The following is a 15,269-nucleotide window of genomic DNA, read 5'->3' on the forward strand; positions in this document are numbered from 1 at the left end:
CTCCCACCCTCCAGGTATCAAAGGGTCACAAAAAATGCAGATTCCATACAAATGCTATGGTTTTCCTTATTGAAAAATTTCCTTTTTCAAAAAAGGGAATTATTCTTCAGTTGGGAACAAAATGTTCCCAGAATATGTCTGGAAGTTGCTAATGTTATGGAACTCTAATTATTAACAGATGCTAACATAGTTCCATACCATATGAGAAAGAAATGTCATTCATTTTTCCGTTTAGGAAACAACTATTTATTTAGAAAATACAGGAAATAATAGCCACCACATTAATTTCGTTACAGTAAAACCAATAATTATATATATTTTTTCCAACAACTGATTACAGAATATTTCAAAACCTGCTTTATTTATCTTACTTTTTCATACTAGGAAAATCATATTGACAAAAAAAAAATAAAATAAAATATAAATAAATAAATAAATAAAAACAGTGATCAGTTCATTTCAGGACGCCAGAGGGCACTGTGAACCCATTCGGGATGAGTGTTTTCATCTGAATAGATGGAAAAAGGCTTCGTGGTGTGTTAGTTGAACACATTTGACTCTTGGAGTTGCAGAGGAATCGTAATGGTGAGTAAAGGTAGAAAACTCCCGACACTCAGCACCTGTACGGCGTAATAATGTCAGGTGCTCACTGTGCTCTTCTCACAAATCATTTCATTTTATAGCACAATCAGCTAGCTGTGCATGGAAGACCAAAACTTAGGCTATATATTTTACTTCGTAATCTAATGTCTTAAAATTGGGCTTCTGTCTCTTTAAAAATTCCTGCTTCTTCTGAAACTCCGCCTCAGGAAGTCATCATAAAGTTGCTTCTCTATTGACCTTTTAACCACGTTTTTAAGAGCGTTGTGCTGAGAAGTAGCTCATATGAGCTCAGCAGGTGTGCGGTTGCGTCAGGTGCTGTTGAATAAGTGCTGTTGAATAGTTTGAGCTGGCTCAGTGGAGGAGTTGCGTGGAGTCGCGAGGGAGCATGCTCTGTGAGGCGGAAACTGCAGCTCAGAGGACGAGCTGCACCTCAAAGTGGCCCTCGGACCAGATTAGAGGATTGTGATTTAAATCTCCCAAAAAGTTGATGTTGCCCCTTTAAGGCACCTTCTTGCAGTCTCTCTATATATTTTTTTTGTTTGTTTTAGAGTTGTACAGGCATCCTAACATTTTATCATAGTGGAAAGTGATATTTACGCAAATTCCACAGCTGTTCAAATAAAAAAAGCATTTGGAGAAAGTCATTTTGAAACTTGCTACTGCTTTCATTCAGAGGTCATGTGTTTGTAAAACAGGAACACAGAGAAACAGGAACATGCTCTTAGTTGATTCTTAACTATGTGTGAAAGCAGATGAAAATGACAGGTATGTGCACATCGCTGCTTCTTCTGGCCTTCATCTCTGCCTCTGCAGCTGATGTTGGGGACTTCACCCCCTGCTTGCAATTTTTCTACAAATCCTGGCCCCCCAAAGGCCTGGCTGGGACCCCGATCTGCCAACGTTACAACAACATGTACCAGTTTGCCACGTTATACAGTCGACCTCGCCGTTCACCGTGGTTTTCAGCTTATTTGTACTCCGTTCCAACCGCCCAAAGCTTCCTGGAAATATGAGCCACAGGTAAGTTCGAATTCATGTTTTCAGTTCTCTGATTTTGATAGGATGAGAAGTTGTATACTTGGGTGTCCCTAAGTGTCAAAGATTTTACAGGAGAAGCAGATGCCTCCTGGTATACTAGTTTAAAACTTGTGTCTGAAAAATTTTTAAAAAATCTCTTTTTAGTTTCTAAAGGTCCAATTTTAGTTAACATTTTAGCTAATAATTGTCAGTGTTTTTCAGAATTTAAAGAAATATAGAACAGACATCTGAAAAAGAAGAAGTGATATCTGTGTTTTCACAGTTAGCCGGTTTATGCAAATAAGCCTGTACTATTTTTTTTCTGTTAAACTGCATGGGGCTGCAGAAAGTGTGACAAAGTCATATGATACAAAGCAAAGACAAGCAAAAGAAGAAGCACGTTCATCAGACCATAGAAATGGATCATCAGAGAGTAAAGCATATAAAGAAATCCAGCTTCACTTACATTTGAATTACGTATTCAAATATGTCTTATTCATGTAATTTTTCTGAAACATTTTTTCCCCTTTTGGTTCATGAACAGTTAGCCTACCCTTCAGCAGATGGCAACATGGTCCCCTTCTTGCCTGGACCAGTTGACATGAACATCGTAGAGAGCCAAGCAGTGGACCTGGACTACATCAACTCCACCTACTCTCGTGGCCACCTAAACCCTAGTCTTCATCACCAGACCTCCCAGTGCCGGTCTGCCACGTTTACCCTCACCAATGTGGTTCCTCAGAAGAGATGGTCTAATGATGGACCCTGGGAAATCCTTGAGCTTACAGTCAACATGACCTTGGCAACCTACTGCCTTGGAGAAGCCTACATAGTGACAGGCATCATGCCCTACCAGAAAGAAGAGCACTGGGTGAAGAATCGGGTGGCAGTGCCAGAATACCTCTGGTCTGCATACTGCTGCCCAAATTACAACCAGAGTATTCCTGACAGACTGAAAGACGCCTTTCCGACCTTCGCTGCTATTGGACGCAATGACCCAAACAGCACAGAGGAGATTGTTCCGATAGACAAGACGGCTAAGAAAGAGTACAGGGGATATGATGTGAAACAGATGTCTCTAGACTTGCTTGAGATGTACCTGAAGGACAGATTCAATACAGTCATCAGTGTTTTTAATGGACAGTGTGGTTAATCAGATTAGATGCTTGCAAAAATTATTGTTCTGATCTGAATTTTAATCAACTGAAGACCTAAAACTGTGTTAATAGCTAGTGTTAAAATGAACATTTTATGTCTTGTAACTTAAACTCACTGTTAACTGAGTGTCAGAAACTCCATCAACTGCTTGTGACACTGTGATTCCACCTGTAATGACACCACAAAGTCCTTCAGCATCTCTTCCAACCATCCCAGCTCCTTCTCAGATGTTTAATTTGCTGCATTTTGTTTCCTTATGGGAAATTGCTACGACGTCTGCAAACTTACCACTAGATGGAGTTGCGGAGCTGTATGTGTGATGGCATTCTCACTGAGATTTTTTTAATATTATTTTGTAGTTTACCTTACTGATAAAATGAATAGTTCAATGAATAAACTTTCTGTTTCACGAAAAAATGTCCACTTCATTATCTGTGAGCCTTTTTTCTACATTTAATTGGAAGAGAGGCACAAATGCTGCACTCAAAATAAGCATGCAAAACTCAAAAGTTCAGTATGGTAGTACTGAGGTGTTATTTGCAGGAAATTATAAAGCAGAAGTATTCTGTTTGGAGAAATGTACTTTTTTTTATTGTTCTTGAAATAAGAGGTCATTTAGTCACAGATAAGAAGCAAACTTATGAAGATGTAATGGATGATATTTTTTGTTTTTAAGCATTTGGTGTAAAAGTGACTAATTCTGACCTTGTACAGTCATCCGATTTTAAACTGTATACTCCAAACCAAAACCAAAGTTTTTTTTTTTTGTTTTAGCCCCAAAATTTTACACTTTATTTTTTTTTTTTTTTATTATCACGCAACCGTTTGTCAGCATGTCTGGTTGCAGCTACAACAGCTTAATATTCAGATTGATGGCAGATTATTATTTGCCTTCTAGTAGACTGTTCAAACTGTCTTATTAAAAGGGCTTTATTTTTTCAATAAAAGAACACAACTGGAGGAAATGTACTTCCACACTGAAAGTATTTTATTTGATTGTTTATATATTTTTAAATATGCTGGAGAGAACTTTGTTGACAGAAATAAACTTGTTAAACTTGTTTGTTTTTCTTTTTGTTTGCTTTTTCCTCCCTTTTGCATCAAGAAATACAACTGATGCTTTGAGTAATTATGCTTTTATTGTATGAACATGTACAATATTAGCACAGGTTTACACAGAGCTGACTATGTCTAACATGAACGTTTTTTTTAATACAATCATTGAGGACGCTGTGCCATTTGGGTGAAAAGCTTGTCCCAGATCTCCACCTTCAGTATGGCCCTGCCCGTGGGGGACATGGTGGCCTTGATGTCCACGCTGCTTCCCTCAAAGTTGAGCCCACTGCCATTGGACTCCTGCCGGACAAAGCCTGTCTGCTCCTTGTAGTACATCTCTTTGAAGAGGCTCTCATTGCATTCTTTGCCCACATTGTAAATTCCCACAGCCACCCAGTTTTTGTACATGTTGTAGTCGTATGGCACAGAGAACATTATTGCTATAATCTCTTTGGCACTGTTGGCTGATCGGCCAAACAGCTCATAGGTCAGCACGCCTACAGCACCTGTCGCTTTTCCACTGTCTTTGGAGAAGTTGCAGACTTCTGTCTTCTGTGAGCGGACAGTAGGCTGTGGAGGGCTGTGGACGCTGCCATTGTCTAAGAAAACCCTTTGCAGAAACAAAAGTCATTAAAAACATTATTTATTTATTTATTTATTTACATTAGGGGTAGGAAGCTAACTGTACTTATTTTGCACTTACTTGGGGTTAATGAGGCAGTAATGGTTGCTAAGGTTGGTGATCTCAATGGTGACATTTCTTCTGCTTTTGAGGTTGGCAGCCAAAGCCTCTGCTGATTCACTCATTGTTTTGTTTTCAAGTGTTTAACTACAGATGAAACAGACATGCAGCTACTAATAATCAATGCATTGACCAGAAAAACAACTTTTCTGTAAGTACAAGGAAAAAGGGCTTACCTGTCTGTGCCACTGATGTGTTGCTCGGTTGTGTGATGTCGTATTTGAATCCCAGACTCTAGTGTTCAGGTAAATCTTACTGGGGAATGTGAGACAACCCACAGTGTCTCCACCCACAGCAGATTCCCAACTGTGTTCCGCCCTGTCTCAGACTTCATCAATCGGGCATTTCTAACAACACACACACACAAAGTAGGTGCAGCTGAAAGTGGTTTTTCTTGTTTTAACTGTATTTTCTTGGCAAGGTGTGAGACTGTTGAGTTTGCCTCACAGTGACTCCCTCTCAGATTAGAAAACCACACCCTTTTCTTTTGTGTCTTACTTTATTTTGTTTTGTTTTCATGGTGATCATCTTATAATACATTGCAGTCATCCTGTCAAACGACTGTGTTGCACACTGCGTCTGATTTTAACATATTAGTTTGCGTTGGTTTAACAATTTTTTTGTCAAAAAAGAAGCAAAGCAGACAAGAAGTGGATTAGATTATTTTTTTATTTTTTTAAGCACTCATAATGACAGAAGTCAACAATCAGAAATGTCATCTATAATGCTTTCGAATGATGTAAGCTGTTCATTGTGACAGCATTACAAACAGTTCATCTGCCCATCTTGTCATACAGCTCTACTTTGATGATCGCCTTTCCATTATCAGACATGCAGGCCCTCACGTCCAGATCCTTGCCCTGGAAAACCACTCCGGAGCCATTAGCCTCTTGGCGCAAAAAATTGGTGAAATCCTTGCCTTTGTACATCGTGTCAAACAGCTTGTCATCGCAGGCGCGCGTGTGCTCGAAGATGCCCACGCCAAGCCAGTTCTTGTAGATGTTGTAGTCGAATGGCACAGAGAACATGATGGCCATCAGCTCGCTGCAGCGATGGTCACGCATGTTAAACAGCTCGTAGGTCAGGACGCCCACGGCTCCGGTCGCTGTGTTGTCATCCTTGATGAAGGAGCACACCTCTGTCTTGGTGGTGCGCACAGTGGGCTGCGGGGGGTTGAATGGGAAGCCACTCTTCATGTAAACCCTGAAAGGAATAGAAAAGAAGTCATGAGCCATTTTATCAAGAGTAATAAAAAATCTATTGTAGCTCTTTAAATTGGAAATGTGGCCCTTCACACCTCTCAGAGAAATTGGAGTTAAACTTGGTGAGATTATAACAATGAAGGCAAAATCTGGAAATGAAATCCAGCAAAGGATGTAAATGAAAAATGAAAGGTAAATCCTCATAATATATAAAAAAACAAAAAACAATCACAAATTCACTTACTAATCAAAAATAGATAAAAGAATAAATAAACATGCATAAATATACAAAAAATTGAGAAAATGCCCCAGATTTGTAAATCAACTGACAGTTGAACCAAAAAAGATACGCTAAATAACTTACAGAAAGAAAAAAAAAACAGCTGACAAACCCAAGAAATGAGTCCTCCAGATTAATTAATGAGCCATGAACAAATGTTTGACATGGAAGAAACTACTGGCCGTCTTTCAGAGGTTCTTACTTTGGATTGACGAGACAGTAAACAGTACTCATGTTGGTGATCTCCATCGTGCAGTTACGGTTGGTGGTGAGGGTCACGGAGTGGGACTCTGCAGTCTCAGGCATGGTGGTGGCTGCTCAGGAACGACTACAAGGAAAAAATTCAGATGAGAAGCTGGCATGGAGAGCAACCAGGACACCATACATTATAGAAAGTTATTCACAAAGAGCAACATAAACTCCACCAGATATTACCACAAGAGCACATTTAATGTTTGATAAATATGATTTTTTTTAAAAATAGGACAAGTATTTCAAAATAAAAGCACTTACTTGAGGTAATATGGCACTCCTGGGATGGCAGAGAGTCCTCTGAAAAGAAATTCAAGTTTGGTTTAGAGACGAGCTTGAAGTCACACCCACTTAGACACACCTCATCTGCAGCAAGGTGTGATTCTGTAGTCTTGCACTGCAGCATCAAGAATGTCACTCCCAATGTTACTTCTGTGAGAGTTAAGGAAAAGGATGCATTTTAATCATTGGGGTCTTGTAAGACGTCTTGCAACAAAACATTAGAGATAAAGCAATAAAAGTTAGGTTAATAAATCGGACAAAATGCTGTTTTATTATTTTGAATGCAGATGGAGTAAAATTTTAAAAAAGGGGAGAGTATTTGTCATAAAAACAATAACTCTGACAGAAAAACATTATTAGAAACAACAATTCTACCATTTTAAGGAAAAAAAGGTAAAAATATTTGTCCCACAGGATGGAAGCAACTGAACAAAATAGACTGAGCCCCACCCAAAATATCCAGTGACAAAGTTAGACTGTAGTCATTCAGATGAGTTTGTCTAGTTAACCGTCAAACAACCTGTGATGAATATTGGTTTTCAGTGTGTTCTTTCTTCCTCGGATTAACTTTGTTTAGCCAGAAATGAATCATAATGAGTCATGAAAACTGCTACAGTTTTTTAAAATGTTGAATGTATGAACTGATTCTGTTGGGTGGGTGCAGCAGCCTGTCCCTGCTTACAAAATCTAGAATCAGCAAGGAGTCATGAGTTAATCTGTCCAGCAAACCTGTTCTGAAACTTGTTCTGAACTCATGGAAACTTCTAGCCTTCTCTGCAAGCATGACAGCTATAGAGTCTTGAATATGAACAAGAATAGCAAAACAGGAGAAGAAACAAGCATCACAACTGATGCAAAATAAACATGAAAAAATACAAAACCAGAAAATTTCCATAAAAATGTTCAAAAATACATAACAGAAAAAAACACAATAAGAGACAAAAATATGAGATACTTTTAAAAGGGAAAAGACACAAAGGGATGCAAAAAAAAATCACGCAGATAAAAGCAAGACGCAAAATTTGTATATCAGATAAAATACTTTATTTAGAAATGAGGACAAGAGATTTAAAATGGTTAAAAAGACATAAAAATATAGGGATAAATAAACTACAAGTAGATATTCACAGCTACAGACACACAGAACTTTAAAAACAAACGATAAAACCTCAGTCTGATGGAAATGAAACCCAAATATATGACAGTGTGTGAACACATTAAATATCTTTATGTGAAATGTATTCTGCACACACAAGTGTCAACAGCTAAACCTGGTGACAGACATAAAGTGTAGCAACCAAACTTGTGAATAATTTGCATATAACAGACATAAAATACAATTCTGACAAAATTATACTTCTGATGTAGCTTAAATATTTGCCATGAAGTTTTTAATTTGACACAAAACTATATTAGTGCAATATTAGTATATATTTTTTGTCCAACAACTGGATTCAAGTTGTTTCCTATTGTGGGCTTCTGCTCAAACTTTTATTACATCCTGGCATTTTGTATGTATTTTGTCACAACTTTAGCACCATCTTGTGGCGCTATTTATCTTCTTGTCAATTCAAAGAAGGAGCAAAGTTTCATCCCACTGCTTCTCCATATTTTCCATGTTATGATGGATGCTCATGCTGATCCTGGTTCTGGTTCTGTTCAAAGGGAGTTGTGACCTTTGACTGTTACCATCCTCTTGCACTAGAATGCATTAAGCTGACGAATCACACAACACAGTTTACTCCAGATAACTTGCTGTGTCCGGTGGTTGAGGTGCTAGGGCTGTCATCCAACAGCCTATTGTGTTTTTGAGTTCTACATTTTTTAAAATGACAGAAAATTTAAGAATATGACAAAGTAAATATATGCTATTGGAAGACATTATTAGCAATACCTAAAAATCACCTGTAAAGTCAAAGAAAAAATAAATAAATACACATTAACCCTGCACAATGTGTTGGCTTTCTGAGACAGAAAGCTTTCTATCAATCGAATTAATTTGATTTCCTGAGCATTCTGCAGGAGATGTCCTTGAAAAATCTCTGTTTATTTAACTGCTGTCAGCTATATGTAACCTCTTTGCCCAGGGATCTGGACTTTATCGCACAGATGACACAGTTCATTGTGAGTGAGAAAGAAAACCAGAGAAGTTTGTTTATTTAGGTTTGAGGATGTCTAAGGTGATAAATTTATCATAGATGGATATCATCTAGTTGTAGAAAAATCTGAAGAATGATTTGATGTATTTTTCTTTTTTTCTCATATTTTGTTGAATAGTCTACCCCTGCATTAGCAGATTTTATTTATTTAGTTATTAGTGTTTTGAACTAAGCATTGTACAAATTGGAAATAACACATTAATAAAAGGCTCAGAAAAAAGGAATCATTAATCCAATGGGGTCTTCTTTTGTTTAATTTAAAAATGTTTTTTTGTACTAGATTCAGTTTTTAAGTTCCCCTCTCTTGCCTCTCATCATTCAGCTGTCCCTCTACCCTAACGACTGTTTTAATGTGAAGCCACTGTCACTCTTTGATGACTTGCTATGCTTTGTTTTGACCACAGGGTGGCAAAGTTGTGTAACGAATCATCACAATAACAAACACTGTTTTGCTTTCGTTCTGTTTTTAAGAAGACAAAAGCAGTAACTCAATTAATTTCAATTGAACTTCAATTAATTTCAATTCAAATGAATCAGTACACTGGTTCATTTACAGACATAAACAATGGCAAATTATCAGTGTAAAACCTGTATTTGCTTAAAAAAGATCATGCCATGAAGCAAAATTACATGCACAAATAAGAAAAAATACACAACTTGGTTTAGAAGTTAACACCAACACGTTTTATCACAGGTTTGTTTGTAGCTTTTCATATATCTGGAGCTAGTTTGCTCTTGCTTTGTTTCTGTTTTATATGAACTATATAAAAAAAAACAGAGAAAATCAGAACTCAACACTCGGTGAACTGAGTCATACAAGTGTTGATTAGAGGGAATAATAAAAACTGATTAATATGAACAGAAATGTAAAGGTATTTGCTATATCTTTCACTCAAGCTTACAAAGTAGTTCAGCTTTAGTTGTTTTACAGCTCAGAAATACCAAACAGTTGTCATTTTTGCCTATCAATAACAACTTCCTTGTTATTCTCCAAACAACTTGTGGCCTGAACTTTAAATCATTTCTGAGGGAACATGGTTCCAGCAGTGATGGTAGACAGATTTGTCTTTCCTTCTATCCATTTGTTATAATTGGTAACCCTGGTGTAAACACCAGGTTTGTTTTCCTTTGCACATCCGTCTCCCCAGCTAATAATTCCAAAGAGGAAAAGCGTGTTGCTGACTTCGCAGACCAGTGGTCCTCCTGAGTCACCCTGTCAAACAGAGGCAGAGAGCTTTAATGGGAGCAAACATCATGTGTGGGAGAAATTCTCAAGCCAGGTACGGACATGCTCAAATACCTCACATGAGTCCTGGCCCCAGTCGGGACCTGCAGCACAAAACATGTTGTTGTTGACCATATTTCCATAATAATCCTCCTGTCGACACACATTATCAGCTAGGAGGTTCACCTGAGCCTCCCTGAGGTACTGAGAATTATACCATAACCCTGCAAAGAAAAGGAACAGATAAGACATTTCACAATAAAAACTGTGTAGGTTTACAACAGTACATCAATCTTGTCTTTGTTTTAACATGCAGCCATGCAAAACATAGCATTTCCATGACTATCAACACAATCTGAAGAAATATTAATTTCATTCACGGGTGAGAACCCCGTTCCTTAGATAACCCCTAAACAACAATACTACTGATGTATTTTTTCAAATATTAACTTTGTATTTGGGGAAAATTACAATTAATCACCTAAAAAAATAAAATAAGAAAAAAAAAAAAAAAAAAAAAAAAATATATATATATATATATATATATATATATATAATATATATATATATATTTTTTTTTTTTTTTTTTTTTTCCTTACCGTTTTTTATGCCTTAAGAAAATTAAAAAACAAAAAAATCCTGACACGAAGGATGATAATTCATGCATGTAAGGTCTAAAATCTTTTCTCAAATTGATGAACAACAAAAATGTCTCATTTAGATGGTTTTTTTTCTTTGCATCATGCACCAAATAAGTAAAGCTGATGAGAATGACAAAATGCCTGTTGTTATAGAGGTGATTGAGCTCATGATGACCAACCAATCAAGTGCTGATTGACTTTTCAGGTAGAAAATGTTCCTTAGTTGTAAAACTGTCTATCTGTTTAGGTTAATGTGCTCCCCATTCGTAGGCTCATTAGTTGTAAAACTGTCTCTGGGTTCTTCTTGTTTGTTATCAAGCCCCAGCCCACTTCTGTCACTTAGAAGGGGGATTGGGGCTCCCCTTCTACACTCTTCCTTTGTGTAATAAAAGACAAACTTTTCTGCAGTTTCTGAAACATTTTGCACTGTTCGGAGGAGCAGATATCTGTGTTTCACCTTTTGCAAAATAGACTTTGATTGAAAACTAATTAACATTGTCTGTGGTTCTTTTTATGAAGGTAAGCAAAATTAGTCTAACCTATCAGAAGACTTTTTTCATGGCTATTCTGACAGTCTCGCAGTAGTTAGTCTTTACACGTACAAGAACAAAATATATCAAACTTTCTTCACCATATTTTTCCTTCCCATATCCAGCAATCTCGCAGGTGATTCCTGTTGGGAGGTTCTGCAGAGGCGGTGGGAGGCAGACAGTCTTTACTGAGTCAGTCTCTTCAGCACACTTTCCATGTATGGCCACCAACTTCAGCAAAGCTGAGAGAAATCAGTACAAAAAAGGCAGTTTGTTTTATTTAAGATGGTAAGCTTTCTTTAGGTAAGTCAGAATTTGTGTTGTTGGCTGTTTTTCTTTAGGGGGTTTTGGTAGCAAATAGATCCATTCATACCAATGTCATTGTTATAGTTTTGTTCACTGTGGTTGAATTGTTCATGGACGAAGATTTGCTCCACACTGAAGGTTTGCTCCACTGTTGAGTCACTCTCGTTGATAGCATTTTTTCCCAGCGTGACAGAAAAGCGTTGATGCCTCATTTGAGAGCTACAACACAAAAACTCCGTCATTTCTTGGCACCGACTCTGTTTATAGTAACTGATGCAATTTCCTACCCTTCAGGGAAGCAGTGGGCAGCTGTGATGACCCAACAGGCAGATATCAGACTGCCCCCACAGCGGAAAACATTCTGGTCCAATTTGTTACGCCAGAATATAGCAGCGATCCATGGGTGAGATTCCACAGTAGAAACTTTTCCACCCACAATCTTTGTCTGCTTTTGTTTAGTCCGCTGGCCACATGTCAGCTCTGCAGCTGGAAAGGAAGAGATACTTAAAACTGTTGGAAAACACATACATGACCAGAAAAAACAAAAAAACATTTGTGTTAGAATCTTACATGGTTGTGGCATGGTGGGTGAAGTTGAAGGTGCAGGTGTGACTGTAAGATTGAAAAGATTTTTTTTCAAACCTTTAGGCCATGCACCTTGTATACCTGAAATATTCCTAATTTATTAAGATATTTTCCAAATCTTTCTTAGAAAAAAAAAAACAGATCTGAACTTGTCTAAGACAGTCAAGACCTACATCAAATCTGATGCATGTGAATGAAAAGTATTCTCATTTCAGGAAGAACATACTTACAGGATTCAGTGTCACATTGTGGGATATCACAATATTCCCAGAACAGCCGGTGGTTTTTTTTAACGTAACACCATGGGCGTAGTCTGTACCGAATATTTCTGAAAGGAAAAACACTGTCAAGAACCAACAAACAATAAATATATTTGGCTTAAGATTGACAATTTGACTGAAAAGGCTATGTGGAAAAAGTATGGATTCTCAGTGAGTATTTGGATGCTAAGATCTTCTGAGGAAGTTCCTAAGTTCTTATTGAATATGTCAAGTAAAATGGAAAGTAATTAGCACTTCAATATAATCCCAGTAAAATGTGACAGATTTATTAAAGCAGTTATTAGGCGAGTAAACTATTTCATAAAATAAACTAGTAATTGCGATAAAGTTGGCAACAGATAGAAAGTTAGACTTTCAAAAGACTCATAAGTTGATCATTTGAGTTTCTAAAGTAATGACAGTAACATATTTACAAAATAAAATTAAACCAGGCTGAAACTGAGTAATAAATACCACTATATTTTGACTAAAAATTGGTTAAAGACTAATGTACAACTTAATTGACACAAATACAAAAGCTGGAACTTGCATACAAAGTGTGTTGTTATTCTGATGAAAAATCTACAAAACATTTATGGAAAATAGATTTAAAATTATTAAAACTAACTAAGAGCAGGTATTGGTTTACAATCATTCTGATTTTGACCTACTCTACATTCATTAACATTGTTCCACATTGTTCCACTTAAGCTGATTAAGTGCCTTAATCAGCTTCCTGGATTAAGGCACTTAGCTGATTAAGATCAATTTTAATCTTAATCAGCAAATTCCTGTTTATTCATGTTAACACTTATCCTATTGAGGTATGTTGAGCACTGCCAATTATACATGCTTCTACTTGATAAAATTGTGTTCCATTATTGCCGTGATGTTACGCAGATGTATTAATCAGTTAAATGGTGATATATGTAAATATATTCAAAATATATTCAAAATATATTAATCCATAAAGCATCCACTCTCCAAACATCCACTCTCACCTGATACTAGAAAAGGATTTGCTGCAAATTCATATGGTTTGACTGCAATTGACCAAACTTCCAAAGATAGATAACCTTTTTACCACCCGGCATTACAAACACAAATAATTTACATTGTGGTATTATTATATAGGATCAAACTGGAATGTCTATAACTGAATTTAAATCTGTATCATTGGATCATATTAATTTTATTAAATCAAACAGTATATTTCTGAATATGACCTGACTCTCTTTTGTGAGGTCTCTTCTTGTCATGACATTTATTAATTAGTGCTAAATATGTGAGCTGAACTAAAATATTAAATGTTGCAAGTAAAGCCAAGTAACAACATACATTCAGTTAAACTGAACGTATATCCTTGTAGAATATAGGTCAAAAATCCTTTGACCTATATTCTACCAAAAGTGATTCAGTGAATCACGACGATCCCTCCTTTGTCTTAGATGTATGACTAATTGGATCACAAAAAAACTGTAACACAGTTTTCTTGTAAGATATGAATCATTTTGCTATTGGTATGAGAATAGAGACAAATGTTTAACATTCTAAACATAGACCACCTGCAGTAGTTGTGTCTTCCAGAGTGAAGATCTGAGGACAGATAACGATTCCTGGTGTGTGAGTACCAGAACTTGCATGTTTTTCCGCTGACTGATTTTGAAACAGTCCCTTTGTAGTATAACCCGATCCCTTCATAGCAGCTCTCATCTTTTGCTATAACTACAGACACAAGTGATTAAAATGTGAACTGGCATCACTGAAGTTTAGCATGAAAAATCAGCTTCTCACCTGTTTCACAATACCTCCCAGAAAAACCATCAGGGCACTTACAAAACAAGTGCTCACCAGTGACCAATGAAGGGACAGACTGCCCACCATTCAGACAGATCCCATCTACAAGATGAAATGACACATTTAATGCTCAGGAAGCAAAATCAAGAAATCTTAAAAAAGGATGTACTTACTCAAACTGTCGGAGGAAGGAAGGAAAGCAGCAGCATTTGTTCTTTTTTCATGCCTCGACTGGCCCTGAAAATATTTTTAATCAGTCAATACAGAAAAAATATGCAAAATTTGACTTCAGATAAGTTAAAAATATCCTTACCACTTCAGCTAAAAAAAGAGCTATCAGCAAGCTTAAGAAAACACCAGGACTCCTTGTGTTTATCATGGTTCTTGAGTGCAGTGGGTGAAATCCAGATAGGCTCTGCATGTGTGCTCTTGCTGAAGATTTTGTGTGGAGCTTCGATTTTCTCTGCTTTATGCCTGAAAGAGACTGAACTCTGATTGGTTGGCGGCTGTTAAACAGCTGGGTGGCCCACTAGATTTTCTGGTGCAGTTTACTAGGTTTTTGAATGAGTCACCAGAGTTCACCCACATACTATCTTCTCAAAATAAATATTAATAACTATAATATGACTGGAACATTCCAGCACCTGTTTAAATGACTAATGAACAAATTATGGGTTATGTGAAAATAGGTTGGTAATTATAAACCCCATAAGTAGGATTTTATTCATTTAGGTATCATTTGTCTAATGAACGTAGATTTCTAAGCAATGTATAAAAAAATATGTGGGGTAACTGTCACTACTCTGTACATGTCTAATGAGTACATTAGAAATAAATAATTTTGGTTTTTTGCATGGGGGTGCACTATCCATCCACCGACACAGATTACAATCAGAGAGGGATTGATGAAGATATCTTGCTAAACTAGTGCTGCTTCACTAAGCAGTGTTAGTGTAGTTGACGTGAAAGAAGTGCATGTGTGAGGCCATTAACCCTCTGATGTATGACATATTGACTATACAATTTTCAATGAGTGGGTCTTTTGGGACTCGTGTTTAAATCAATGTGTTTTTATTTATTTTATAGATATCATCTTCCATTTTTGCTCCATTTTTTATCCATAAATCCTTTTCATTTTGAGGACTTAATTGTTGCATTTCTTTTAAAGTTTCTT

At 36.8% G+C, this 15,269-nt stretch overlaps 3 protein-coding genes and 1 pseudogene across 3 annotated transcripts; 1 reads left to right on the forward strand and 3 right to left on the reverse strand.

The window, feature by feature from the left end:
- Positions 1 to 512: 512 nt before the first annotated feature.
- LOC129368345 (endonuclease domain-containing 1 protein-like) lies at positions 513 to 3,881 on the forward strand (annotated as a pseudogene).
- Positions 3,882 to 3,898: 17 nt separating this feature from the next.
- Positions 3,899 to 4,856, reverse strand: LOC129368346 (DELTA-actitoxin-Ucs1a-like). Its single transcript, XM_055043277.1, has 3 exons — positions 4,753 to 4,856; positions 4,538 to 4,663; positions 3,899 to 4,444 (listed from the first exon to the last, which is right to left on the reverse strand). Exons 2-3 carry the CDS (start codon positions 4,639 to 4,641, stop codon positions 3,997 to 3,999), a joined length of 552 nt encoding a protein of 183 aa, XP_054899252.1. The 5' UTR covers positions 4,642 to 4,663; positions 4,753 to 4,856; the 3' UTR covers positions 3,899 to 3,996.
- A 371-nt stretch (positions 4,857 to 5,227) lies between these two features.
- On the reverse strand, positions 5,228 to 6,644 carry LOC129368135 (uncharacterized). Its single transcript, XM_055042981.1, has 3 exons — positions 6,572 to 6,644; positions 6,261 to 6,386; positions 5,228 to 5,779 (listed from the first exon to the last, which is right to left on the reverse strand). Exons 2-3 carry the CDS (start codon positions 6,362 to 6,364, stop codon positions 5,350 to 5,352), a joined length of 534 nt encoding a protein of 177 aa, XP_054898956.1. The 5' UTR covers positions 6,365 to 6,386; positions 6,572 to 6,644; the 3' UTR covers positions 5,228 to 5,349.
- A 1,030-nt stretch (positions 6,645 to 7,674) lies between these two features.
- plaub (plasminogen activator, urokinase b) lies at positions 7,675 to 14,521 on the reverse strand. Its single transcript, XM_055042462.1, has 11 exons — positions 14,409 to 14,521; positions 14,269 to 14,332; positions 14,093 to 14,197; positions 13,864 to 14,023; positions 12,269 to 12,366; positions 12,024 to 12,065; positions 11,741 to 11,939; positions 11,521 to 11,672; positions 11,249 to 11,389; positions 10,052 to 10,200; positions 7,675 to 9,964 (listed from the first exon to the last, which is right to left on the reverse strand). Exons 1-11 carry the CDS (start codon positions 14,514 to 14,516, stop codon positions 9,770 to 9,772), a joined length of 1,413 nt encoding a protein of 470 aa, XP_054898437.1. The 5' UTR covers positions 14,517 to 14,521; the 3' UTR covers positions 7,675 to 9,769.
- Between the last annotated feature and the right edge of the window lie 748 nt (positions 14,522 to 15,269).

Source organism: Poeciliopsis prolifica, unplaced genomic scaffold (assembly GCF_027474105.1).
Source record: "Poeciliopsis prolifica strain line A6 unplaced genomic scaffold, Auburn_PproV2 SCAFFOLD018, whole genome shotgun sequence".
NCBI classification, from domain to species: Eukaryota; Metazoa; Chordata; class Actinopteri; order Cyprinodontiformes; family Poeciliidae; genus Poeciliopsis; species Poeciliopsis prolifica.

Bases quoted from the DNA above. Each gene is read 5' to 3' on its own strand.
- LOC129368135 (XM_055042981.1), bottom strand. From the start codon at position 6,364: ATGCCTGAGACTGCAGAGTCCCACTCCGTGACCCTCACCACCAACCGT. The intron at 5,780-6,260 runs GTAAGAACCTCT...TATTCCTTTCAG, and splicing joins TACTGTCTCGTCAATCCAAA to GGTTTACATGAAGAGTGGCT.
- LOC129368346 (XM_055043277.1), bottom strand. From the start codon at position 4,641: ATGAGTGAATCAGCAGAGGCTTTGGCTGCCAACCTCAAAAGCAGAAGA. The intron at 4,445-4,537 runs GTAAGTGCAAAA...GTTTCTGCAAAG, and splicing joins TACTGCCTCATTAACCCCAA to GGTTTTCTTAGACAATGGCA.
- plaub (XM_055042462.1), bottom strand. From the start codon at position 14,516: ATGCAGAGCCTATCTGGATTTCACCCACTGCACTCAAGAACCATGATA. The intron at 14,024-14,092 runs GTGAGAAGCTGA...TTGTGTCTGTAG, and splicing joins TGGGAGGTATTGTGAAACAG to TTATAGCAAAAGATGAGAGC. The intron at 9,965-10,051 runs GTATTTGAGCAT...TCTGTTTGACAG, and splicing joins GGGGCCAGGACTCATGTGAG to GGTGACTCAGGAGGACCACT.